Below are 27,623 nucleotides of genomic sequence, written 5' to 3' on the forward strand. Positions count from 1 at the left end.
AAGGAAAATGTGAAATGCAATACACTGTGTACTGTGTACATTCAGAATAATTCCATTAAATATCTATTTAGTACAGCAAGAAACAGCGCATTCTAAAGAGCTGTCTAATTTAACAACAGTATATTCGTACCTGATTCAATCTGTCCTCTGATGAAAAAAACTACCATGGTTATTCCTAATTTAAATTCTCTTATGACCTATCACCAGATCTAACAGTTCACTGAAATTTAATTGTAAAATTAAACTGATGTAGACACAAGTGCCAAAACATTCCTTGCTCAGATAAATGGACACTGATCTCTCAGCTCCCTTACAGAAAAATCATATTGTATCTCACATGATGCCAACTCTCAAAGAAAAATACTATCCAGATTTAAAATATTTTTACGATCATCATTTACAAAAATAAATAGCTGTCACCCATCTTCTATGTAGATCTAAGATTACCTCTCATGACTAGTCACACTCATGCATTCACCAGATTTTGGAAAGAAAATCTCTTTCTCATCCAAAATCTAATATGCTGATTTATACAATTTGAAGTATTTTTCACTTGTTTTTAACTCAGCCTAGCCAGTCTACTTGAAGAACAGTGGAGGTCCCATGCAGATAGAGTCAGTGCTATCATTGCTAGCGAACACATGAAGAATTATATAACATACAGACACTTAAATCAGAAGTCTTTAGTTACACCAGGATTACTACCACCTCTTGCAGTTGTTATGTTCATCACTCACACAATCTAATTTGAATGACATTTCAGGCTGATGATTTAAAAGAGAAGAGCTTCTTCATCAGTATTAAAATAATACAATTCAGAGCTAGGTTCAACATCAACTGAATCACATAAATTTGTATAAAAAGTTTCAGCAGAGTTACATTAGTAAAGATTTTGGAAAAGCATAAAGAATTTTAGATTTCTTGTGTTAGTATTTTATAGTTAAAGATCTACATCCTAGTTCCCATCACAGCATACATATAAGCCCTGAAAATTCAAGTTATTTTCTAGAAATTTTAGACATTGAAGACTAATTTACTTCCAAATTTTTAAAATGATCCATCTGTGTTAACAAGAGCAATTTGTATGTTACCACATAAGGTAGTGCCCACAAAGCTATCATGATAGCTGAAAAGCAAATTATGTCTATGGTAACTCTACAGAAAGATAAAAGAAATATCAAAAAATGAAGACAGAGTTTGGAAATTTAGCACCTTCTTTGAATCAGATAATTTCTCTTCTGCGCTGGCTACAAAATGGATAGTTGGAAAAAAAAGGTATAAAGCGAAATCATTCAGTACCTCCACTTAAGCTTATTTTAGACAACAAACCTAGTAGAGGTTTGACTTGCCTGTGTGGAAACACTTCTCCTTTGACAACTGAATAAGCTTAGGCTCCTGACTTTAGTTTCTCAAGTAGCACCTAGGCTACATAATGGAAAGAAACTACATAAATACTTGAAACACTGTTTGAAGGCCACAGGCTACATGCACAATCTAACTTGATATTAACTTGTCTTGAGTTAAGCAATGTTGACAGAATTGCTTTATAGTTGCTTAAAAATAAATTGTTACAAAAGGTAAATGCCCTAAGTTTCAAATAAAAAGTAATGCCATGAAGTTGAATTAATATTGTACATAAGTAGATAAAATTTTCAGTATTAAATTTCTGAGGAACCAGAGCATCACTGGAAGTGTTCATCAATCTTCATGTTCTGGTGAATGACTGATCATACATTTTGAAGAGATATTCACACACCATTTCAGCTTTTTTTTTTTCTTCAGTAGAACTGGCTGCCCTAGGTACCCTCATAACATAGGACACCCCTATTATCCAAAATTCACGTATCTGTTTATGCAATGTACAGTTATTAATTATCCATACAGTGATTAATTTTACCTGTGTTTTATTGGATGTGCAGTCACAGATGCAAAAATGAAAGAGCAGGTGTTGTAAAGTTATTACACTACCAAAATCCATGAAATGCTTATTTGAGAGAGATTGCAGCTATCCAAAGAATGCCTTTTAAACTTTTTTTGTGAGACTAATACCAGCAGTTATATAAACAAACATGTAATTATGACTTTTTATGTTTTTATATAAGCACTATGACTAATTCTCTTGCCTATTATTATTTCTTTTGTTCTCTTGATTTCTTACCAAACTGTTCAAAGCAGAGATGCTGAACCTGGAGTTCTGCTGTCTGTGAAATCTCAGAGCGCAGGTTTCATTGGAGACCTTTTTGCTGTATTTTCGGTACAGTACTATGGTGGAGACTGACGAGTTCCATGCAATTATGTAACTGCCTGGCACCATGTCATTTCAGGCAGTTACAATCTATTTTACTGCTTGTAATTTTCTAATACTCTGGCTTTTCTCTAGCTTGTGGTGTCATGGATGTTACAGGGGGTTTTGCCTTCTACATCACAGTAGGAGAGAAAGCAGGCTTCATACCACAACTGCCAGGTTCATCTGAAGAACAAAATATATCTTCCTCTTCATACCATCTTTTCTATTTACTCCTGCCTCAATAGACAAAGCATTCATTACACCCTCCCCTTACACATAGGAAGTGGGTTTTGCTCATACAATACTTGGAGGCTAAAACTGAACAGAGTATTTGAGCATAAACCCAATTTAATATTAAGGGAGTGCTGTTTCAACCAAATGAGCTAATCAATTGGATTTGGTTTGGTTTAGCAGGCTTCCAGATTTAACCATATGACAGCACACAGGCAGGAGTGTGAAATAGCAAGGGACTTAATTGTGTGCAGAGCTGTAAAGAAACAGGCCTGTGTTACTGATTTAAGATATTACTTCATTTCAAAGCTTTAAAAAAGTACAGGCTTTTAAAGAAGATGTCGTATGTCCTTGTACACAGTTCAGATACCTACTTGCTCTTCTGTTCTCTTAGAGGTTTCCTGAGCAAAATATCCTCTCTCCATGAAAGGATTTTGGGAGTGAAACTGCATCCATGCTAGATACCTATTACAAAATGATGTATCATACCTAATACTTCAGTATAAACCTAAGCTAAAAAATACAATGTTAATGCAAGCCATAGATTTTCTGTACAATGCATTGTATTATAATTTCTCTGGTAACTCATTAATCTATACTGCCATCAAATTTGTTAAAATATACACTGACATAACTAGTTTGATGCAAGAGTTGAAAACTGTAGGCTTCTGCAATATGTGCTTTTAAGATTTCTTATTCTAAAATTCTTCTCTACATCTACAGAGCAGGCAATAAAACAATAGGTCATATTCTGCTAAAAGCCTTAAAAAGTACCAACACTTACCAACTTCTATATTTTCTTCCTACATGGAGAGAGGAATTATTTTCTATAGATTCTACTATAACAATACTGCTGGTTGCTCATAACAACTCTTTACTGACTCCTTCCTAGCTTTGTGATACAGCAGTGATGCCTTGGAGGTGAGCAGCCAAAAATTAGTATGAGATCTTCATTAGCAGTATGCGCTCCACCCACTCTGCAAACAGAACTGAAATAATATGATATTCTTTCATGTTGCATTTTATTTCTCTCTCCAATAAATTAATCTCCTTACAAGGAGCAAACCAATAAGATTTCTAAATCTGAAAATCTGATAGAAATCCAGAGAAATATGAAACAAAACGAACAAAAAATTAAAGCCCCTCAAAACTCTAAGTTCTTAGCTAGGTTATATTTCAGATGAAGAAATTACTTTATATCTATTTTCTTAAGATAGTAATTATTTATAAAATTGCTTTTTTGATAAAACCATTAGTATTCTGCCAGGGAGGACTTGACTTTATGAAAGGTAGATTTTAAAAGAATGTAAGGATAATTTAAAAGGAAAGAATAATTTTTAGAAGGCAATAAGTCATTTTAGGCTGCCATGCAGACTAGTACATTAGTCATACAAGAAATGTTTTAGTATCAAAAGTGATTTCGTTAGCAGTTCATCTTCAGCTAACATATAATTAATGGAAGCAGCATTGTACAAGAGCACTTAAGTAGCTTGCAATCTATAAGCTACAGGAATACCAGAATAGTCCAAAATTGTATACTAGTGGTATAAATTTGTAATATAAAATGAATAGGGATATAGATTTGCTGCTCAATTAGACAGAATGCAACTGTGATAATTTGGTGTCTCTATACTCCTTCCAATAATTAAAATCTCCCTTTTAGTTGGCTGGGTAATATTCCAGACACAGCCCAAGACATTTTGCCCACAGCAAAAAATAAAAAACATCATGTTTTGATCCCATTCTGTTTTGAGATAGAATTTGAAGGATTTAATTAAATGCAAATTTAATAAAAATGTCGGTACATGGAGTTCATCGTATCAAGATTCTTTAATGCCTCATTTTTTCTTAAAACAGTATTTACTTTATGTGCGCATGCGCACATGTGCACACACTGTATTACTGTCTTTTAATTTTGTCCTTCACTTTACAGGGATTTATGATGGAGGTCCCCGAACATTTTCTCATCTTAGTTCTATCTCTGAATAAATATTTTCACTCAGCCAGAAATATTAGCCTGTACGGTAACTAAAAAAACAACAACAAAACCAAACAAATTTAGGATTACTATCCTTAGTTTAGAAGGGTGTATGTAAGTTTTAAAGATGCTGAAATCTACCTTAGCAAGGAATAAATACCTTCACTGATCCCCTGTATAAATTTAGAGACTGTAGAGGATAACTGCATGGATTAATCTAGTTATCTACATTCAATGGCTATACTTATGTAGTGTGGATTAAACTATATTACCTTTTTTCATCTATTTATAAAAATACATTTTTTAACAGAAATGTACAAGCTTTCACGCTTTTAGCTGGATTCAAAGTAATGATTTACCACCACCAATAATAAATGCATGCATCTTATACACTAGTCATCCTGACTAGTCATTGTTTACAAAATAATACTTTTTTAAAATGTGGCAATTACAGCTAAATCAGTTTTTCCAGACGTCTATTGACAGAACAAATCTATTCTTTAACATAATTTGCAGCTACTGCCTCTTCCTCAAACATCAGCTTTCATTGTCACTGTCTTGACTGCAGCAACATCCCACCCATACAAAAAGAGAACGTTTAGAAGACCACAACTGTAAATAGCGTTAAAGAGCAAACCCTTTTATACAGATCTGTAGCGTGACCTACAAGCAGCTTGCTTTTCAGTTTCCAGTTTGAAATAAAGTATTTAGCACCTGCACAGCTGCTTCTTAGAACAACTCTTCTGAACCGTGAACAATGCACCAGCGGAAGTTTTGTTATTGGGTAAATTAAGCAAGTTTCACTTGAAACAAAGCAACAGTTGTATAATATTCTTCAATTCAGAAAGTCATGGGATCAGAAGGTAACAAAATGCAGAAACTAATTATGGATAGCACATAAGCCTTATTCCAAAATCAATTTGTTGTTCTTCACCTTAATCATCAACACTTTTTTTAAGAATACAGTAGGCTACTAGTGCCTATTTATTGGCTATTAGGCCAATTTAACAATATCCAGAAGTAAAGTTTACAAATTGATGCATAGGAAATGGATACAAACTGCTTGACAGCCACTTTATTACTGGCCTATCCACTTAATAATCTTAACTATCCTCTTTATTGCTGCTAGCCCATTTTCCGTTTATCCTGAGGTCACTTATGCAGCAGTCATATCCCAAACCATACACCATACAGACTGCTCTTCTCTTCCCCCATTTGCTCCCAGAGCACTTCAGCCTACTCAGGCAACACCATGACTCATTTCTTAAACTACCATTGCAAAACTTTTGAGAGTATACACAAAGAAGAAAGGAGGAGTCCAAAAGCTCTTGTAGCTAACATCAGACTCCAGTGATGTTCACAAAGGCCAGCTTTCATCTAGCGAGCCTTACCATCTCCCAGCTTCTCTCTGGCAGAGAGAAGGAGGCTCCTCCGAAGTGGGTTTCTTTTTCAAGAAATCACATGTGCAGATTTCTTTAAAAAGGTATTCTCCCTCCATTCAATAGAAGAGAAATAAAGAGACTTAGCTCTCTTGATTTAAATTTATTCTTTGTTAAAATTTTCTGTCACAATATGGTGTCAAATTTTCATCTATAAATTGAAATATTTCATGTGGTACCTGTGATACAATTTATATCCAAAATTCTATATTCAAAAGAGTCCCATATCCAAAAGAAGCCTCCTAAAATTTTAATTACACTCTGAATGGCATGACATGTGGTACAGAAACCAATTCATTAAATGAAGAAGTGTGGGAAATGCATAGAGGAGGAAAGTGCCATGCATAAAAGAAAAAATACAATGGTATTTCTTTAACACCATTATTTAACAACATTAAATATTCAAAAATTTTATCAAGTCTCAAAGAGAAAAAAATATTGTATCCTGAGCTGCCACAGTTTAACCCCAGCTGGCAATTAAGCACCACATAGCTGCTCGCTCGCTCCCTGCTCCTGCAGTGGCATGTGGGAGAGAATTGGAAAAAAAAAAAAAAAATTAAACTTGTGAGTTGAAATAAAGACAGTTTAATGAGAAAAAGGAAGGGGTGGAGGGAGGGAAAAATAAAATATATAAAACAAGTGATGTACAACACAGTTGCTCACCACCTGCTGACTGATGCCCAGCCAATCCCCAAGCCACAGTGCACCCCTGCCAACTCCTCCCAGGTTATATACTGGCCACGATGCCATATGGTATGGAATACCCCTTTGGCCAGTTTGGGTCAGCTCTCCTGGCTGTGTCCCCTCCCAGCTTCTTGTGCCCCCCAGCCTGGGCTGGCAGGGCAGCATGAGAAGCTGGAAAGTCCTTGACTGAGTGTAAGCACTGCTCAGCAACAACTAAAACATCAGTGTGTTATCAACATTATCCTCATCCTAAATCCAAAACACAGCACTGTACCAGACACTAGGAAGAAAATTAACTCTATCCCAACCAAAACCAGGACATGAGCCCATTTCCAATAATCTTAATCTTCTAAAAATATCAGGAAGGTTCTGAGCAAGCTTTCAGATAAGCAACCTTCCTGCCACAATAAATGTCATGTCTATGTTAAACCGTAGTGCACAATCCACTTCTGTTCCTTCCAGGTGGTTATATTCAAGCAGATGAATCTAGCAGGTTCCCTGAAACAGCACTACCTGAACAAGCTCTGATAAAACCCGTTATGAAAACATACCACTAAGGTACCTATTACTAGACAATAAAGTTCTCTGTTGTGTTTTTTTTTGTTTTGTTTTGTTTTTTTTTTCTTAAAATGTTTAACGGATTATTACTTGTTTACCCAATTAATGATACTCACCTGCTAGACCTATGGTGTTATGTTAAATGAACATGCATCTAAGAAGATAAAGTAATATTCCTGTTTGTGATTTTGCTATTTGATTCAAGTACCTTTTGTAAAATGCTGTTTTCTGCAACCACATAGCTCAGGTGCAATTCTTTAAAACCTGTTTCCTGGATTAGAATGCAAAATGGCCACTACAGGCTGAAACTAGAGTATTCTTCAAGAGTAGTCTGATATGAGTAATTCTGGGTTAGATCCTCATCTGTACCATACCATTACGTTCTTACACCATAGAAAAGGCCTACCGCTGCTGGAAGGTAATTTATAATACAGCTGGCCCTAACTGCGGCCAGTGAAGGTGCCAGCTGCACAGACATGGGAGCACAGAGCTACAGCCAAAAGGCATTTACATTAGTTACCTCTTGGGAAGTGAGGACTGCATTATAAGCAGTCTTGTAAGGAATACAGCACAGAACTGCCCACCCCAAAAAGCAGCTTGTCAAACTGAGATAGTTACATCTAATTCCCAGATATAACCAGACAGACCTCTCCAGCCTGACAAGCAAAAGTTTTCAAATAGTTCTTCCAACGAGTTTTCCTAAAGCCTCAATATAATATCCTTTTAGACATTTGTGGCCTCCTCCTGTTGCCACATATTTCAAAATAAGGAATCTTCTATAGACCTACTACTAAAATCTTGTTTAAACGCAGGCTTACTAGTACATACTCTACACCAGCGTAAGCAGAGCCAGAAAGTTGGTCCTGTTAGTGAAACTTGTCATATATATGTAATCATCTTTCTCATATTCTGCCAGACAGGCCAAAGAGAAACGTCAACTTTTACCTGATCGCAGATTTCAGCATTTGGAGAACTAAGCCAAAAGTTCATTTAGGTACCTTGTGAATAAAGTTCAAAGACTAGAGATATGAAAGAAACAAATAAGGAAATGTACATTTAACATGTTTTCTGGTTAGACAGAAGCTGACTGTGACTTACCTTTTGTTAAATGTCTTAAGATACAAAGAAGAAAGAAGCATAGTCTGACTAGTCAGGGTGAAAGGAAAAAAATGCTCTAACCTTAATTGTAAGTAGAGCTGTAATAAGCTGAAGGTATATTTTATTGTCTTTTTTTTTACTACAGTTAACTTAGTAATTTCTAGAATATACAACTTTTTTTTTTTTTTAAAAAAAGAGGGAAATATTACACTGTATCCTGAATTATGCAGAAGTTCAACTCATCTTGCCCAAAACTGTTATAAATATCCTTATTTTGCAATTAATATTTGTAAGTAACGAGTTACTACTACAGACAGTATAAGATTAAATGACACTTGCAATTTTATCTCTGCATATGGAAGACAATTTCTGAAGACAAGGAAGCAGATGTTTTGCATAAATATACGCCCAATTTTGATGTGAATGAATCAATATTAGTATGACTATATATAAACTCTATTACTAGTCAGCAACTTTCGTGTAGGATTATCCCTTGAACATTCAGGTCTGCTAAAAATAACGAAGGCACTAAAAACTCCCAATAAAAATGCAGTAAAGTCTTTCATAACAAGGAGTGTTAGGCAACCAAAATAAAGGGGTTGCTAAATCTCTCCCTCGGAGTATAGTTTATTTCCTATTCTAGTTTTATTACCATAGTTCCAGTGTATTCCAATCCATATGTCACAAAAGAAAGGACTTCAACAACAGCATCAACAGATATTATATCAACAAGATACAGACTACCAAAGTTCATTACACTGTTAAACTATTTAAAGAAACTTGAAACATGTTATATTAAAACCACATTAGTTAACGCAAAACACCTCAGCAATAATTCTGAAATCTGAATGCACATAGCAACACAACACACTTATCAAAATTTGGAATCAACAAGTCCATCTCTGACTGCTGAGTTGATTCACCATGCTGCTAGTTGTGTCTGGTAAGTGCAAATAGCTCAAGAGGTTGCAAAAGCAAATGCACATCCAAATCACCATTACGCAGTCACACAAATCACAATACCTCTTTGTTTTGTTTGAGTGATACATCATTATTAAGTTGTTCTTAACAACTTGCACAATTTTGTTCAGAATGTAAGATAGAAATGATGTGAAAACTAAACCAGTAACTTCCAGTATATTTGCATAATGCGCTTAACCCTTCCCGTGCAATACCAGTGACCCCAACAAAAGCACTACGATGTTCTTTCCCTGGATGCATCCAATGTCATGGTCCTGAAGATGCAGCAGGGCTGAATGATGTTTCCTTTAGAGATCTCTTGGGTTGGTTCATCATGTCGGTCTTCAAGACAGACATAAACATATGGTCTATACTTGGCCTTAAGTTCAGGCCTACCTAAAGCTTTGGAGGTGTCATTCCAAGTCTGTTATAATTCCCACCTTTAAAGAAGAATTTAAATTCAACATGTCTGTTAAGACAGAAACTCCAGACAACTAAATGCTCTTGTGGTGGAAATGCATCTCATGAAAAACAAGCTGCTGTTTCAAAGAAGAGTCTTTAAGTAGAAAAAAAAAAAAAAAAAAGTACCCATTTACCAAGGTTCCTAAAAAATTGAGTGAGCAGTAGGCAAGTGAGCAGAATACTCTTTTAAAGACCTTAAAACCCCTCCTACTTTTGCAGAGAAGTATTCAAACCCATGGAGGTCTAGAAAGCAGATGGATACTATGTGCAAGCCTAGTACTAAAGTCATTGAGGATACCTCATAGAAGTATTTATGGTACCTGAAAACAGTTCCAGCAGTTTGTCCTTCTACAGACATATACCAGAAATATTGCTACAAATATTGCCGCAGCTTCTTCTTGTCCAAGACTTTTCTTTTTTTTTTTTTTAATAAGTAACAACCTTCCTCAAACTGACAACCCTGTTTCTATTCACAAATAGATACTATAGCAAAGGAGTTTTCTTCTCCAATGCAGTACAAAACCGAAAATCTCTCTCTTCCATTTCCACCGAAGTGCAGCCCTTGTGTCCTTGAGGAAAAGCCCAGCCCAAAGCAGTCTGCAGCCACTTGCACCTCCTCATCTGAAAAGTCTCAGTTTCCAGTTTGCATGGTGAAAATGTTGGAAGGACATTTGTAGCCCCTACCAGACACAATTCTTTCTTGAGATACCCAGTTATGAACAAGTCATCATAGGCAAAAGTATGAGTTTTTAATACTAATTGCTGAAATACACATTATTATTTTTCCATTAAGTGTTAAAAGAAATATGTGATTCTTCCTGCAAAACCCTAATCAAGACGTAGAAGAAAGAAAGTGTCTGGAAATTGTCTAGATAAATCTACCAGACATCATTTAGTCAGAAAGAAAGAATGGAATGATAGTTCATGAAGGTTGATCTCTTCTGTCCTACAAGATACAGTTTATAAACTTCTGTAAAAATTAGAATTTGTATACTTTTGCAGGAAGATTTGTAGTAGAAAATGGTAATACAAAACTGTCCCATAGGTCCTTCCCCATCCTTCTAACTGAAAAGATAATTTGAAATCAAGGTTACTCATATCAAAACATTTTCTACAAGCTTTCATCCTGTTAAACAGCAATTATGCACCACTACCTGATGATGTCTAGTCATCTTAAATCAAACTGAAATAAAATAAAAGTTGCAGAGAGTTAACACAGAGCAAATGTAAAAATAAATAATAATTTAAAAAATTAAATTAAGCTTAGTTTATTTTTTTAAGATACTGTAAGCAGTGGGGGAAAAAAAAAGGTAAAATAATGTTGACAGGGAAATCTCTAACTGCAAAATTCCAATATAAGACTAATGCATACCAAACCCCTGATATTTAATAAGCTGGATACTCAGTGCTGTGTGAAAATAAGTTGCTTCACACAAATCCAATAAAAAATGTAATATAGTAGCTGATATAGACTTAAACACTTGTCTGTTTTTCAGCTGTGAAAAGATAAAAACATAATAAAGATCCAAACATTTTTTACAGAGGAATACAAGTGCTTCCTGTTTTGTTGGGCATGTTTCTTTCTTTCTCATTTTGAAAATGAGTTAAATCAATCTGATGATTTAAACACTCAAAACCCTACTTGTGATGTCTAATAATAAACACTTGTCCAAACGCACAAGTGAGCTGTGACTGGACAAGCAATAAATAAATCTTACTTATTCTTCGGTTACCCTATCTGACGTACCACTGGGATGTGTAGAGACTGGTCCGCTTAAATACTGTAGTTAACTGACAGCCATTCTCATACACATATTGCTACAAATGGCTACTGAGTTTCTCTACACTTTTAACCACGTATTTTTAAAATCATGTTCAATAAGATACTGTAACTATATATTCCAACATATCTGATGCATTAATATGGATATTGAAGAAACAAATATTTATAGTAGCTCATGCCCCAGTAAAGACTTAAAATCTAAATGCAGCACAGCAATCAAGCAAAGCAAAAAGAGTGGCCACTAGAACTTCATGAAATAAATGGCATTTTCCCCCTGCATTTTTGAGACTGGATGAAAAGAAGCAATAAGCTGATGAGTTTTTATGGGGGATTAATTTCTTTAATATGAAACTGCTTTAACAACCTACTGTCTCAGAACAAATCCCCAAGCACGTTAGTATACACAGATCTCACATTCTGCTTCAGCCTTCCTGTTCCAAAGCCATGTCTTTCAAATTTTCATGGCTTTGCATGGCAACATGCATAGCATTCACATAAGAAACCAGTCTGGCATTTCTGTCATTGAAAATCTCGGATGGCTTCCTTGCTACTTTGCTATCTTTTAGGTCACTACATTTCAGCAGTCCTGCACACGCACCTTCTGCAACTAAAGTCCACGTTAAGCATGAACTACAGACAGTACATTCTACCATGCACTTTTGTTAAGAAATAACCACAGTAACTTGAACATCATTCTATAGCAAACAAGTGCTGTTGCTTACCCTCCGAATGGTGGCAACTAAACATAAATTCGAAGTATTTTAGATCACTTCAAATAAGCACCACCCTATAAACAGAAATATTACTACATACATTCCATAATTTTAAATAAAAATATTAACGTACAAGTTAGATATTTTAACTCTGAGGTTTTGATTTGCATACCTCTGCCATCAATTTACTTATTCCAAAATGACATTTACTACAGTCAACAACATACAACATTGCTTCAAGCATCACGTTTCTTTTTCCCAGCTGCAGAAAGACAGGAAAATGTGCAGTCATGTTCCAATATGCACCCTGTCTCCTGAAACAATCACTGCAAAGAAGAAACCAGGCCTCTAGTCACTCGCACAGCCCTGTAAATCTCATCACCAGTGGCACATCCACATTTTTAATCTCAATCTGTCAGCACAGCAGAACACGCACACCAGCATACTTACAGGAATATTCTGATAAATCAGACACTGCTATTACACTGTAAGCAGCCTTACACAAACAACATGCTTTAGTATCCACAGACAACAGGATGGCTTTCCAGGTACTGTACCCAGGCAGCAAACACTGCAGAGAGACCTGAGGAAGGCAACAGTCTCTTGTGGCACTTTGCCTAGCAAGTGGCTTGCCTGAAGGCAACTGGAATGCAAAATCTGCTTTAGTAAATGCATATCACTACACCATATCAGGTAACACAGGAAACGGGTATGTAAAAAGTTTAGGTGAAATCTTCCGTATGCTGTCAAAGGTTTTCTCTCAGTAAGTTTTGACGTATTCAGGAAAACTGTTCAATACTGCAGAAATTCTTGAAACTACAAGAACACAGAGATACAATTTTATTACTACACCATCAGAAAAATTTCTCAAGGTTAAGAACCTCTGTTTATGACTGAATTCTGTAAAAATAAATTAAATCTATTGTATTTAAATTATAATGAGAAGTATTTCAACTGGTTATGTTTTTATTTTTGCTGTTTTCTGTGGCAAGCTTTTTTGGCTTTCACATACATGCATTGCAAAAAAATAATAGGAAAGAACTTCCCCCCATTCACCATTTCACTGGGAGGGAAAAGAGGAGTGATCTAACTGCTTGCTATTATACAAGTAATGCACAGTATAAAAGTAAGAAAACCTTCTGTTCTTTTGAAAGTGTTCAATTACTGTCAAAACTAATGAACCCGTCCTGCAAGTGGTTATGCTAAACATAAATCCTACACTTGCATGAATTCTGTTGAAAGCAGTGATGCTGCACGAATTGCAAGACTGTCATTAATACATTAACTTACAGCTATGACAATGAGCTGCTGCAAAAGCCCACTTTTAAATTACTGAAGAAGGAAAACAATCCCCATATGTTAATCTTACAGCTTCTGAAACCTAATCCTGTGAAGCACAAATGATTGAATTCAATGAAAATCAGTTGCATGTGTAATGATATGTCTACAGGACATTTTGTACGTTAAAGTGTTGCAGTAGCTATGCTTTTATATAGCTATTGTACATTAGCTATGATGCTTCAGCTAGATCCCGTTTCAAGAACAATCAAATGTAGAGCTCCCATGCAAGACGCTCCATGAGTGCTTTGTGGTCTGTAACACAGACCTTAGGGTAAACTGTAGGGCTCACAGCTCAGAGAAAGAAGTATTCTGACCTTCACCACCCCTGATGTGCTAGGCTGTACTCAATAACCAAAGCTTTCATTTTTTATTAGGAAAAAAAAAAAAAAAAAAAAGAGACAGAGAAGAATAGTGTGTATTTCATGCTCTTTGATTATAAAGTAAACTTCATAAATGGCATGTCTTTTTAATCTCCAAACAAAATGCATCAGTAGTCTTCAGAGACCAGAATCAATCCTGTTCATTTCAATCATGTGTTTATCCTCTTTTATACTGACAGCACATGTTAATCAATAGTATTAAATATTCCACAGCTACATGACACGCAAGAAGAACTGTATTATACAACTGGAAGTAACAGAAGAAGCACAGAATACTTTAGGTTAGGTGGAGAGCTCTGGAGGTGACCCAGTCCAACCCCTCCACAAAGCAGGCTCACTTCAAAGTTCAATCGGGTAGTTCAGGACCTCACCTCATCGTGAAGTTAAAAGGAGGAAGAGCTGAGAAGCACAGCACCTTGTAGTGGCTTTGCACAGCAAGCAGAACGCCTCAGAGCTCACTTGTTTGTACTCTGAACATCTACCTTACTAGCTGAGTGCAGTGTGTTAAGTTCCTTATACAAACAGTACTTACTTTTCCAAATATGAATCTTGGAAAAAATGTTATTTTTCAATTAACCAATACAGTCTGGCCTACTTTAGCCCAAACTAAATTATGTCCAACTGCATTATCTTGATACAAAACAGGAGGCAGAACTATTAAACTTGCAAGAACACACTAAACATACACTTTTAAACATCTGACCTTTTCACCAAGGACAAATACTCACTTTCATGATTTTAATAAACACTTCAAGGTAATACACAGGTCCTCAACACTCTGAATCATGGGTTCTTATTTTTTTTTCCCCCACAAAATAGTATTTACTGAAACCTTTCAATACAGAAGGAGCTAATGGCAATCCTCAGAAGCAGGAGATCTTCCCACTTCAAGGTCTTCCAGTCTTAATGATTTCACAGTATTTTCCAAAATCTGCAAGTTTTCTCTTTTTTTTTAATTTTTGTTTCAAATGTCTTTGGAAATTGCAACCTGTTGGAATGTATGGTCTCAGACAAGTAAATACCAACAAAACCAGAAAAATTGGTTAAGTACAGTCATCCCATTTATCTCAACTGGATGACACGGTGAAGCCTACAATGTGAGAACTTAAATTCTATGCATTTATTAGTCATATCAGTAATAACCACACAAGAATCCATCTACTTAAAAGTACTCACAGTGATGGGATATTACATCAATAAGGACTGCAAAGTGAATCAAAAGCAAAGGAGGCAACCATAACCAGGTGCAAACGACAGAATATTCTAGCAACATCTTGGAGACTCTCTACTTCCTTTAACCCCATGTGACATCAATGTTCCTTGGACACTAAAAGCTGAAATTAATTGTTATTTGGGTCCTGTTCATGCTCTCTGGATCCAAATGCTTCATTCTTTGTTGAAACTACTGTTGTCCTACAGAATTCTGATCTTGTTGCAGAGCAGACATAAAACTCATCTTTCCAAAGCTTTAGTTGGACTACAGCGAGTCCCTCAAAACACCTGCTAATTTGACTGGGTAGCTGTCACTTTTCTTTAAAGAGCAGAACAGGCACAGGCAGCAACAAACTACAAATATCAGACACTCATAGTCCTTCTGTTCCCATTGTACATTCTAAACGTGACACTGCCAAAAGCAGTCTCCTAATATGAGATGTCTTGAAATAAAAGGCACAGAAGCTGTACAATGCAATTGGTTTCTGGAGGGAGGTGTCATCAGGTATAATCATTGGCACATTTTTTCCTTAGCTGACAGCATATTAAAAAGAAAAAAAAAAAAAAGAAAAAAAAAAAAAAAAGGAGAACCAAAGCATCACTGTCCAACCAAAAACCAGTGGATATATGTAGATAAGTAGCTGTGTCTTGACAAATTATATTTCTAGTATGTAATGAGAATTCAAACATAAGCTCAGAAATATACTACTCTGTGCATGGGTTACACTTCATATTCCATAGAGTATCAATATTTATGTCCATACAACAAGGAAAACTATTTTCATGATACTGCTGATACATCTAAAATACAGTGTCTTCTCTGAAGGATCTGAGCAGCCAAGTGTCTATTTCAACAGCCTTTTGGAACTGATAATACCTTTGAAACCAGAATAAACTTTTATGCACATCCACTGTACTTCATGAAATGCTGCTGCTTTAACATGTTATAAAAAGGAGAAGAATAATGATACCAGGATACACAGCAGCCAAAAGTTCTCACTGGGAAAAGCAGATGGTTTTCTGTAAACAAGGCTCTGGAATGATTACATGACAATTACGTGATTTTGCTACTGAGTGTCAAAACTCTGCCTTCAGCAGATGTTTCCACAGTTCTACCACACTGTGAGTCACCTGGGACTATTCTGGTTTCACATCATCAAGAAAATGCTTCATTCATGCTAGAATAGGGAGGGCAGCACTTTGCTGTGCTCAGAGGAGTGTCATTACCATGCAACACCCTCTTTAAGGATATTCTAGGTTCAGATTTCTGTCTCAAAGTAGTAGATACAACATTAATTTTCTATTTTATTAGTGTGAATTTCTGTATTTTGGACAGATTTTTTACAACACTAATTCAAACCACATTTTTAGTGTGTTATTTTGTGGGGTGCAGTAAAATCAGTATTTCTGTAGGACACCATCAATTAAATCTACTTCCTAGGCAGAATTTGAGAGAAAGAGGCAAGAAACCTAGTCAGACCAGGAATAAGACCTGGGCTTCTGTAGCCATCTTGCACCAGCATGCTTGGGATTTTTTGGCTGGAGTACAAACAGCTAAACTTAATTTTGAGTGAAATTTTCCAGATGATATATATAAAAATGATTAGTTTGACCTATGTGCCAGGTCTATGGCACTCTTGTGCTGGGATTTGCTGAGTGTAGAGAGCGCTACACCTGCCTTCTGTAGGACGAGAATCGGTGAGCTGTGGTCCCAGCTCTGGGAAGATTAAGGTGCCAGATCCACGATTTTGCAGCACTGTTGCACAGAGATCTTCCCAGTGCATTTCCATACCGAAAAAAAAGTGCCATGCTTTTGGTGCAGTGTAATAGAGAAACTTACCTTCTCTCTTATTATTGCAATATTTCGAATCATTGCTACAAAAATAATAAAAATCAACAGTATGTAGAAACCCAGCTTTCACCCAGCCTGCTGGTAACAAATCTGAGCTGCTTTAAAACGACAGGTACAAGCAGAGCAGTAAGAATCAGGGAGAGGGTATGCTGCCAGCCCTACATTCTCCTCCCTTCCTTTTAAACCCCACCCCACCCCACCACCAGAAAAGTCAGCCCCCTTACCTGATAATATCATCATTGTGCCCGAGGAAGAATTTCTGGCTGTGCTCTCTGGTGTTATAGACCACGCCGACTCCAGCCACGAAGTAAACCACCTCTTTTCCTGCCGTGTAGTACAGGTTGTTGCGGCACTGGTGACCCCTGTACCCGTAAACCCACTCCAGACGGAGCTGGCATCTAGGAGCTGTCCGATCCGCCATGATAACCAATCCCCTCTCCCCACAGGCACACACAAAACCTAGCGCTGCCCCTCCTTCCCTCAACTCCTTCCCCCTGCAGGGTTTTTCCCCTTTAAAGCGTCAGCGGCCCCTGCCCAGCTGCCGAAGCTTCAGGTGGCACTTTCCAGCGACGATCTTCAACGGAAAAACGCGTTCGCGGATCAGGGCTGCCGCCGCCGCCGCCGCCGCCGCTCTTCCCGCTGCGCTGCCACCATAATCTGCTGCCGCCGCCGCCGCCGCTGCCGCTGCCGCCCAGGATGAGGAGCTGCCGCTTCCCCGCCGCTGCGCGACCCAGGCAACTTCTTGGGGGAGAAGGGAGACCGCGAAAATACACCTACAGAGGCAGCAGACAGGGCTTTTTCTTTCCGAAGGCAAAGTAACTTCTGTGCGTCACCACCACCACCACCTGCCAAAGGCTCCCTGCTCCATCTCCCCTACTGCACCTTCCCAGCTTCCTGCAAAAAGCTTCCTGGGTGCTTTTCTTTTCAAGGTATCTGTCTTTGGGTCAAAACTGAGAGAGAGGAAAAAAAAACCCAAACCCAAAAAACACACACACACAAAAAAAAAAAAAAACCCAAAACAAAAAACCACAAACCAACGTGGTTTTGAATTGCAGAATATCTGTGTACTTAAAATGCAAAGGGACTACTTTGAGGCGGGGAGCACTGTTTGGATCCGTGCTGTGGAAGTCCTACGTGGTCTGGGGTCTTCTAAGCCTTTTCCTCAGGGCCCAATGCTCTGAGTCTTTCTATGAGATACTACTGAAAGAGAGGATTCGTATGCACCATCCAGCATAAATACAGTAGTATTACCCCACCTTTCCTTATAACCCCAGCAACCCCAAATTTCCTCCTTCTGGAGTCTACAGCAACTATATAATTACATAAACTATGTAATTAAAACAATTTTTTGTTCCCGTTTTTCAGTCACAAACCACTCCCAATTTGCCATGAAGTAGTGGGGGGCTGTGTTTTTATTTACTGTCATCCTTTGGCATGATATTCCCAAAGAACACATTTCCTTGCTTGTCTTCTGCCTTTACCAAAGCAAGATTTGTATTGCCACTATCGGTCGAGCGCGGTCGCTGCATGTTGTTTGTGATCAGACATCCACCACTTTATAGTATTGCTCAACAGAGGACCAAACCCAACCTTCCAGAAACTCGGCCACAAACGCTGGGAAAGGGATGCTACAATCAGAGGAGCAAACTCGAAGCCTCATTCATAGAGCACAGAGCCAGATGGAAGGGAAGAGTGAACCACCCGCCACGGGGCTAACCCCTTTGCCTTTCCCCACACAACACGCCTCGCGCTGGCTGCCCAAACTGAAGAGCAGCGTGTTGACACCGGCTCACATAAAGGGTTACAGCGCCAGGGACACGGGCAGTGTAACCCGCAAGCGATACAACCCGCCCTCAGTGAATTACGCTCCACGCCTGAAGCAAATCTGAGGGTAAAACCCGGCCTCGCACCCAGAGCGACAGTCTCCAGAGGGAGCACCATCTCTCACGGCCCCCCGGCCGGCTACCCCTACCGCCGTCAGCCGGGCGCTGCCCCGCAGCCCGGCTCCCGGAGCGCCGTCCCCGCGGCGAGGGGACCTGCCCCCGGCACCTCAGGGCCGGGCTCTGCCCTCTTCCCCCCGCCCCGGCCCCCGCGGCGCCTCATGGGGATGCGAGTTCCGGCGGGCGGCCGCCAGCCCGGGAGGCAGCGGCCGGGCGACTACGAGTCCCAGCGTGCCCTGCGGCGGCGCGGCGGGAGGTTGCTGTGGTGACGGCTCTGAGGAGGGGGCGGTTGGTGCCAACGGCCGCCCGCGGCTCTTCCCGCCCTTTGTTGAGGGCGCGGCCGCGGCGGCCCCGGAGGCCGGGGCGGGGGCGGGGTGGCCGCGCCGCGGGGCTGCCGCGGTGTTCGCTTATAATCGCGGTGTGAGTGACCTCGCTCATACGGCTCCGTCCCTGGAAGGGCTCAAGGCCAGGCTGCGCGGCGCTTTGGGCAGCCTGGGCTGGTGGAAGGTGTCCCTGCCCGGGGCAGGGGGGTTGGGACTACATCATCTTCAAGGTCCCTTCCAACCCAAACCATCCTGTGACTTCAGAATAGTTCCATTAATCTGAAAATAAAAGTGTCGAATGTTGAATACAAGTTCACCCAAGTCCTTCCCCCAAATGTTGTGGCTTGCCACCACTAGCCACATGCACATGTACACAATAAAAAACATCTTCCCATTCACAGCTGTGAGACGTTTGGATAGAAGAATTTATAAAAATGAATATAGAACAAAATTAGCCGGTCCTTTCTTCACAGTCAGCTTTTTACTGCAGTTGATTGTTTCTGCAGCAGTTAACATAGGAGAGCATAGCAGCCACACACCAAAACACACATCTTGTTTTGTCCAAACACATACAGCCATTAAAATGACTGTTGTTACCAAGCACACAATCCATTACTACAAAAGCCCTTTTCAAAAGGAATAGTAACTGAACACAGAAAACGGCAAACACATTTATGTCTGTGTGCTGATCTCTGTGGTTTAAAAGCTGCTGGGACACGTTTTTCTGTCTTGAATCACATTACCTGTGGTAATACGCCAGGTCTTCAGGACAGAGCGCGTGGTACACCTGTATAAAAATACCTTATTTTCCAGTAGTCCTTGAGGAATGTCGTTGCAAAGGCTCTTCATACTGTTATTTACTCATGTTAAGGTCAGTTCTGCACCTAATTTGAATGCTTCTAAAAGCTATTTAAAATATTTCAAATTTGCATAGGGTGTAGCATTTTAATGAGCGCCTTTGTGACTGTCTCCCACTCAGTTAGATAAAGTAACTCAGGGTCTTTGAATATTTCAGTAATATGTAATTGCTAAATCAACCCCCTCTCCTACCTCCTTTTGGGTAACTTTAGAAAATACGTTTTAAAAAATAAAAATGTGTTTAACTTTTAACATAAACAAACTCTTAAGGATTTAACATGCTTCTTATATTTTCTTATATTTTGTTGTTACAAGATTTAGTCTTGGAAGAACCTTGTGATGTCCCTGAATAAACAAGTTAATGTTTCCTGCCTTAAGAGCAAATAGTTTAATACTGAACACGAGTTTCTGTCCAATAAAGTTGTCCTAAAAGATTTCTAGGATCAGCAGCATTAATAATAAGGTGATATATTATCTCTGAATGTCAAACTGCTAAGCTACATTGTATTTAGGAAATAATATTTGCACTGTAGGCATTAATTCAAAATAATGGAATCTTGACATAAATATAGCATTTTGTTACGGATGGCATTGTCGATTAGATATGCTATGGTATTGTTTTAGTTACCCAGCACGTAGGTAATTATTTACACTATTCTCTTAGTGTTACTTTCCTTCTTTTACCAACAAACAGCTAATAAAATACAGCTAGCCTTTTAATATGATTTTTAATCTGCTCACCTCTCTTGGGTCACGTAACGGACTTGGGTAGTCCCACAGCCACCTACATGTAGGCAGGAGATTCTTCTCCTAGAAGAGAAACTTGATATAACCTCTCACATCCTTGTATATTTGTAATCTTTAGATAGCCTCAAAGGGCAGGGGCAAGAACAGCTTTAAAGACACTGTGTGTTGCATTACCCACAGGCACACAAACCCACTTGTGCTGGAAACCTGGGTGAAGTTTCTTCATGTAGCTATGAAACAATTTCAATCTCATTATTTTATTTTTGTCTTCTCTGAAACATCGGAATGTGGAAGATTGTTTTGTCAACTAGCAGATGTGGGTACCTAATACGACTTCCCATGAATTATGAATTCTTCATCCTTTCTCATCTCAGTAATATTCAATGGAATAACTTCCATGTGATCTTAGCTTTCTTTTTATGATTTTTTTGTTATATAATTCTCATTTTAAAAATGAATACATATGACAAATACGCTCTTCACCTACTCAACAAGGACAAAAAACTAGTTTCAAGTCCCTGCTTGTGTGGCTGTCACCTTTCTGTGAGCAACAGTGGTCAAGTTATTTATTGGTCAACTTTGTTATTTCAGTCTTCACTAGAACCTTGGCATATTCTTTTTTCATTTGTGATATTTAGTATGATCAAAATGTGGAGGCATTAAACAATAGCCATTGTTTTACTAAAAATATATCCTCAGTTTCAGAAAAAAATATTTTTTATAAATCATTATCATTATTGTAGCAATGAAATACACTACTCATGAACCAACATCCCGAAAGCCCTTAAAACTAAATTACGTGGAACTACAAGTTCAGTTTCCGCTTATCTTCCTATAATCTGTACTGTCAATGATTCTGTGAAATTTAAATTTTTTTGTGTGTGAATTACCTTTCACAATGAGTTTTTTCTGGTTTTGGTATTTTTTTTTTTCCCCAATTTAAAAAAAAAAAAAAAAAGGCATTATTACTTTCCCACTAGGAGCTATCATGTTGCTAAAACTGTTCCTCAATACTGCAACCTACTGTTCATTGTCAGTACAACAAATATCACTGATGATTTTGTGTTTTGTTTTTAGTGTAGTATCGGGTATAAAACTAACTAAAAGTAATTCTTGAGGTACAGACCTAATAACATAAGCTTTATTTTAGATTGGCAGCTGTGAAAAACACATGGGAAGTTCTGGAATCCTCAATATCACAAATATGAGGAAGGCTCAAAGGGAGCAATACAAACCAAGACAGCAGGAACCTCAGTAAAAAAGGGCATTTATGTTCAAAAATGACTAGTCTGAACTAGTCTGAACGTATTCCCAATTTAACATAACACTTGTAAAAATCAATGCTTTAACATATATTTAAGAACGTAATTAAAAGATACTTTAAAATTTGCAATAGCACCACTGTTTTTCCTCCTCCCTGCAGCAAGGAGCCACTTAGCCTAGCCTAGAACATGTATCCCTTGATTTTTACTTCTTCTTTGCTTTAAATGTAAAAACAGACTGATACAGCATCTTGTACCAGTAGTACCTGAATGACAGTTACCACACTCCCTTTCTGCCAAAGGGATCATTAACTGCTGTGGAGGGTTTTGTGGGGTTTGGGAGTTTTTTTGTGGGGTGGTTTGTTTTTTTTTTTGTGTTTTTTTTTGTTTTGTTTTGTTTTGTTTTGTTTTGCTTGCTTGTTTGTTTTAAAGCATGCCTTGTATAGAAGATGCCAAAAAGCAACACATCTCAAATTAACTCCAATCCTCTGTGATATATCCTGCCCACTCTATACATAAGAGCTGTGATTAACAATGAACATGGAGATCTTCCCTCCCAGAAACATCTGTGTTATGTCCTAGATCTTTGCTACGCTAAATACCATTTATAACTCATATTTTTATGGATGAATGTACAGCAGATGCATTGAGATGGCATATTAATTGGTATTTCAAAATAGGTACCTCTTATTTAGGCTGTAAATAATTTTTGAAGTTATATAAATCTGTAATGAGGTGGGGGGAGGGATCAGAAGCAGGAACTGTGATCTACTTCTGTTTGTTGCCTGGCATTACATGAATCCAATCCTGATTGATGCCTTTCAGTGATTTTACAAGTTAACTACAAAATAGTAACAGGGGAATTGGCTCTAAGCTCTTATTCCTTGTGGGTGGAAGCACTGATTTGCATTGATGGAATGCTAGGATCTGGTCAGAAATAGTGTTAGGGGAAAAAAAAAAAAAAAAAAGGAGTCTTTTTCATCCTCAGAGGCAAAGCAAGCCCATTTCTGAAAGACCGTATTCTTTCAAACCCTAGCCTGGAGAGAAAGTCCTTCTGACCAACCATAACGCAACTGTTGTGCTGCACGTCCAAGTGCAGTCCAGGACTGCCACGTGCAGCAGATTGAGAAAACCATCTGCGTTAAGCCCATCCCCGTGCAGAGCCAAGGCCGGGAGGGAAGAGGTGGCCGGCGGAGATGCAGCCCCCCGAGCAGCCCACTCGAGCCCCTCATACCTCGCACGGCAAACGCCGCGCTGCTGCACCTCCTGCCTGAAGGGTCTCCCAAGCCTAACAGGAGACCTGATCTCCAGTGGGTTACTGCCCGCCTTTATGCCTCTGGGGCTGTCTTGTAATCTTCTCATTGAATCTCAGTGATCAATTTAAAATTACTATCGCCATTGCAGAGATCTCGGATCTTCCCACAGAAACTTCACCCATTTTTTCTGCCACAGCAAGGACGGTGGCATTCCTCACCTTTCAGCCAAGTATCCTAGCTGCCATACTTGACTCTGCTCCCATTCTATGATTATTCTTCTGAGACATGTCTCAATCTTGCCACAAGTTTACATAACTGTTTAAAAATCTGAGTTTTCCAAGTTAAAAGAACTCTCATCCAAGCTCTTAATTCTCTCGAGTGCACATATAATGCTCAGTGATAGCTGATCTGTTGCAGCTAAGCATCTCTCTGGATAGAGTGACCTCTCATGGATACCACTGGGACTCTCTGAATAAGGGAAATTTTTTCTCAGCTACATGTGGGAGTAAAAGAATAGCAGTATTAATAAGAAAGTAGTAACAAAATTCATGTTAGGCCCAGATGATTTCTACTGCTATTACATAATGGACCACCACACCATCTCATGTAACAGTTAAAGATTATTATGTGAAATTCGTTAATATAAAATGATACCTCAAGCACAGAGCGACATGTGTAATTAAACTGCGCTGTGGATTTGATGTTCACAATCAGCAGGTTAATTGGGATGCCGAGCTTAAGCAGCAAGGGAGGATTCATTAGGAAATAGATGCTGATGCACAAAATCCTTCCTTTCACACTTTACAGAATAAATCAGTATTTTTACTGCAAAGCAGCCCGTTTTCAGCCCCCCGGTTCTCCGGCCCGGGGCGGGGGAGCAGAGGCTCTCGCCTCTGAGGGTGGGGGCTGGCTGAGGCCCGGCGCGGGCACACGCAGCTCGCCCCGATCTGCTTCGCTGGCCTCAGCGCCCAGTCTGGCACATCTCACCCTGCCAGGCTGTCATCAGAATGCAGAGCACCAAAAAGTACAAGCCAAATTAGAAGCAAAGCCCCTAACTCCTACACTTTTATCACTGAATTGCTCTGTGTTGCAGTATGTTTCTCTTTATTCTCACTAGCTGTCCTGTGTTGTGCCGTGTTGCCAGCACTGCATTGTAGGTTCGGTTTAAGCTTCGCCTTGTTTGTACTTCAATCTTGTTTAAAGTCTTTTGAAACAAAACACAGTGATGTACCAGAACCAGAATATTCATTGAATTGCTGTCACAAGGCTATAGAAAAATGCTTAACGGGATAAATTACATTCAGCAGTAAGGAAAGAAATCAATTAGCTTCAAGTGCTGAATACTGACTCCTCAGCTAGGCCCTGCTCACCCATCGTCGCGGGGACAATTAAAATCCCGACGCATTGAGAACACAGTGCTTTCTTACCTGAGTTTTGTTCTGCTCGACCTCAAAACATGCCTTCTTCATACCAGGCCACAGAAAAGCAAGCTGAACCCTTCTTCCACTTCTGCTGGCCGAGAGCTCCTGTCCCTCCTGGTGTCAGGATGTGGCCTCCACTGTTCAGTCCAGAGGCAGAGCTGTCATGTCAGAGAGCTGAATTCTGCTTTTTCCAGTAATTTAATTCTTAACATTAAGTCAGTCACTTAGCACAGCTTGATTTTCTGAGTTTTTTTGTTTTGAACAAAAAGCACTAATGTTTGTTCCAACTCATTGTGATTTCAGTTTCTGTATTTATTCAGCCACCTGTAATTAGTTAAGGTACAAAACCCAAAATATGCATATAAAAAAGCAAAACTGTATCATACCTGCAAGTTATTTATTACAAAAGTATATTATTAAAGACCCTCGACACTTAAAGTCCGTTCTCTGTGATCCCAATCATAAAAAGAACATGGTAAAGTGAAAAACCGTCTAAAACAGTATTTCACAGGAACAGGGATTAATCACACATTTACTTTACCATTAAACTTCCTCATATGGAGTACAACCCTACAATAGAACACATTTGCTATGCAGAACAGATGGATTAACAGATTATTTGCATCAATCTAAAAGAAAACCCTCCCACCCAACACATGCTTCATTCCTATGGCTAATGAGCTGGGGTTTTTCCCCCTCATTGTACTTAATTCACCAGGATAAGGGAAGGACCCTCCAGGCACAGCTCAACCTAGAAGACAATATGAGGCTCCCCCCCCAGAGGACAAAAGACAGGAGGGTTTCTCTTCCTCATAACAATCATAGTAATGTAGCTGAAAAAGTGGTTGGACTGAATTATTTTTCTCTGAAAGTTTTAAGGTTCTGTATTACTTTTGCAATGTATCTCCCTCCAGAGGACATATAAACAATCTAAATAAGGGTTGGCTTATGAACCCAGCAAACAAAAGAAACTGCAATATAGTGGTAAACTGGACTACAAATCCTCATTCTTCAGTGTGGTAACCAGAAGGGACAGAACGTTTCACCTATCAGGGACGTAACCATGTTTAGGGGTGCAATTCAGAAAGTAACACAGCCACCTCTGCCACACTTCACACCGGTGGCAGTGACAACCTGCTCCACTTTTAGTCCCGTTTCTGTCATCCACAGTGAGTCGTCCTCCTCCCCCTGATATGTTTGAGCAGTCCCTTCGCATAATCCAAGCGAGATTCCCCCACTCCTCCTCCCTTCGGGAACGAGCGCACCCACCGACTGGGTGCGCGCACTGACTTGACTTTGTCCGAGGAGGCTCTTCCTGATCCACCAATTCTCTCTGCACAGAAACTGCACCCTCACAGTCCCAAGGGAGAACAGGCAAGGCTTACTAGAATTTGCTCTTGTTCCTCAGCAACTTGAAATCATTTCCTAATCAGAAAGGACTTTTATTCGAGTACTTTTCAGGAAAAACTTGCAGTAAGAGGCAAGACAAACAAAAATAACTCTGAAGGCATGTTCAACCCAGACACTACACAATTACACACAACAGATAATCAAGATCAATCTGATAAACTACTCATTGTAAGATCTTAATTGAAGTGACAAATATGGTAAGGCATCAACATTTTTGTGTACTTTAATCAACTAAGACAAATGTTTCATATTCTCTTCGAATGTTAAACCTCAGCTTTTTATATTGTATTCAATTATACAAGACTAGCAGTGTTATCCTACATTTTACTAATAGTTAGACTGGAACAATGTAATATCACAAAAGTAAAAACTCATGCGCATGAATATTCCATTGTTTAAAAACAAAAAACTTTGGAAAACAAGAAAAACCCAGAAAACACAGTATACTCCATGAAAAGAATTAAGACACTGTATTTGTCACATGTTCAGGAAACGGTGGCTTAGGAACACATTAGTTTGCAGCTTATCTAGCCACTTTCTACCTAAAATTACAGTTGAGTGTATTTTAACAATCAAAAAATTAAAAATCAGGTTCCTTACAGTTCACTGATTTTAAAACTCCTAATACCTATTAGAGTTTCCTGGAGCTATTCCCTTTAGATGGTTTGCTAGATGGCATCCAATTTAAAGAACATTCTGACAAGATGCTGGTCTTTGAAACACTGACAAGGTCAAGAAAATAGTGAGCTTTGGAATCACCTTAGCTGCATTAAATGTATGTCATCACAGAAGCGCAATGGTGGCTGTGCTTTGAGAGGCATGTTTAAAAAAAATTGACATAAAAAACCCCAGTGAAATTAAACTGGGTAGGACAATAGGTCCTTGGTAAATTACAAAGTTAAATTATTGCCCGATTTACTGACAACTTAAGCACTTGAGCAAAAGGTAGGCAAAAAGTTGGAGAACTCACTCAAAATAATGTTCTTTTGCTGCAAACCAATACATGGATATTTACCCCAATCGGGTGAGAGGGTCAGGTAACTCGTTCAATTGCCCTAGCCTATGCCTATGCTTACTTCCACTGATTCTGCTGGATTAATTTCTCATGAAAATTATCTATGTCAAAATATCTTACAAACCATTGATTTAATTATTTCCCTCTTTATTCTTTGGCAGTTAATTTGGGGGCAGCCTGAAAGGGAGGGGCAGGTGGGAAACAAAGGGAAACAGAAGGTATGGAAAAGTGGAAAGAGAGAAAACAACTATTTCAGTGTGAACTTTTGCACAAAAAAACAATGAAATTACATTTGAAGACATTAGTTTCAGTGCACAGGAGAGATGACATTTTAAAATAACTTTATTTTTGATCCTCTTTCAAAATTATGATTTAACATCATCAGAAATGAAATAAGAAACTTAACCAGCATA

The 27,623-nt window shown here is 38.7% G+C and overlaps 1 protein-coding gene across 13 annotated transcripts in view; it reads right to left on the reverse strand.

Annotated features, from left to right (window-relative positions):
• The window catches only part of EML6 (EMAP like 6), a 121,557-nt gene extending 103,613 nt beyond the window's left edge, over positions 1–17,944 (reverse strand). For all 13 annotated transcript variants that reach the window (XR_006165037.1, XR_006165036.1, XR_006165039.1 and 10 more), the window contains exon 1: positions 17,203–17,944. Coding sequence is in view for 8 of the 13 variants with exons in the window: in XM_042789660.1 (XP_042645594.1) it covers positions 17,203–17,399 (197 nt within the window). In the remaining 5 variants the exon portion in view is untranslated. The remainder of the gene's footprint in view (positions 1–17,202) is intronic.
• Between the last annotated feature and the right edge of the window lie 9,679 nt (positions 17,945–27,623).

Source organism: Tyto alba, unplaced genomic scaffold (assembly GCF_018691265.1).
Source record: "Tyto alba isolate M040663 unplaced genomic scaffold, T.alba_DEE_v4.0 Super-Scaffold_16, whole genome shotgun sequence".
Taxonomy (NCBI): Eukaryota; Metazoa; Chordata; class Aves; order Strigiformes; family Tytonidae; genus Tyto; species Tyto alba.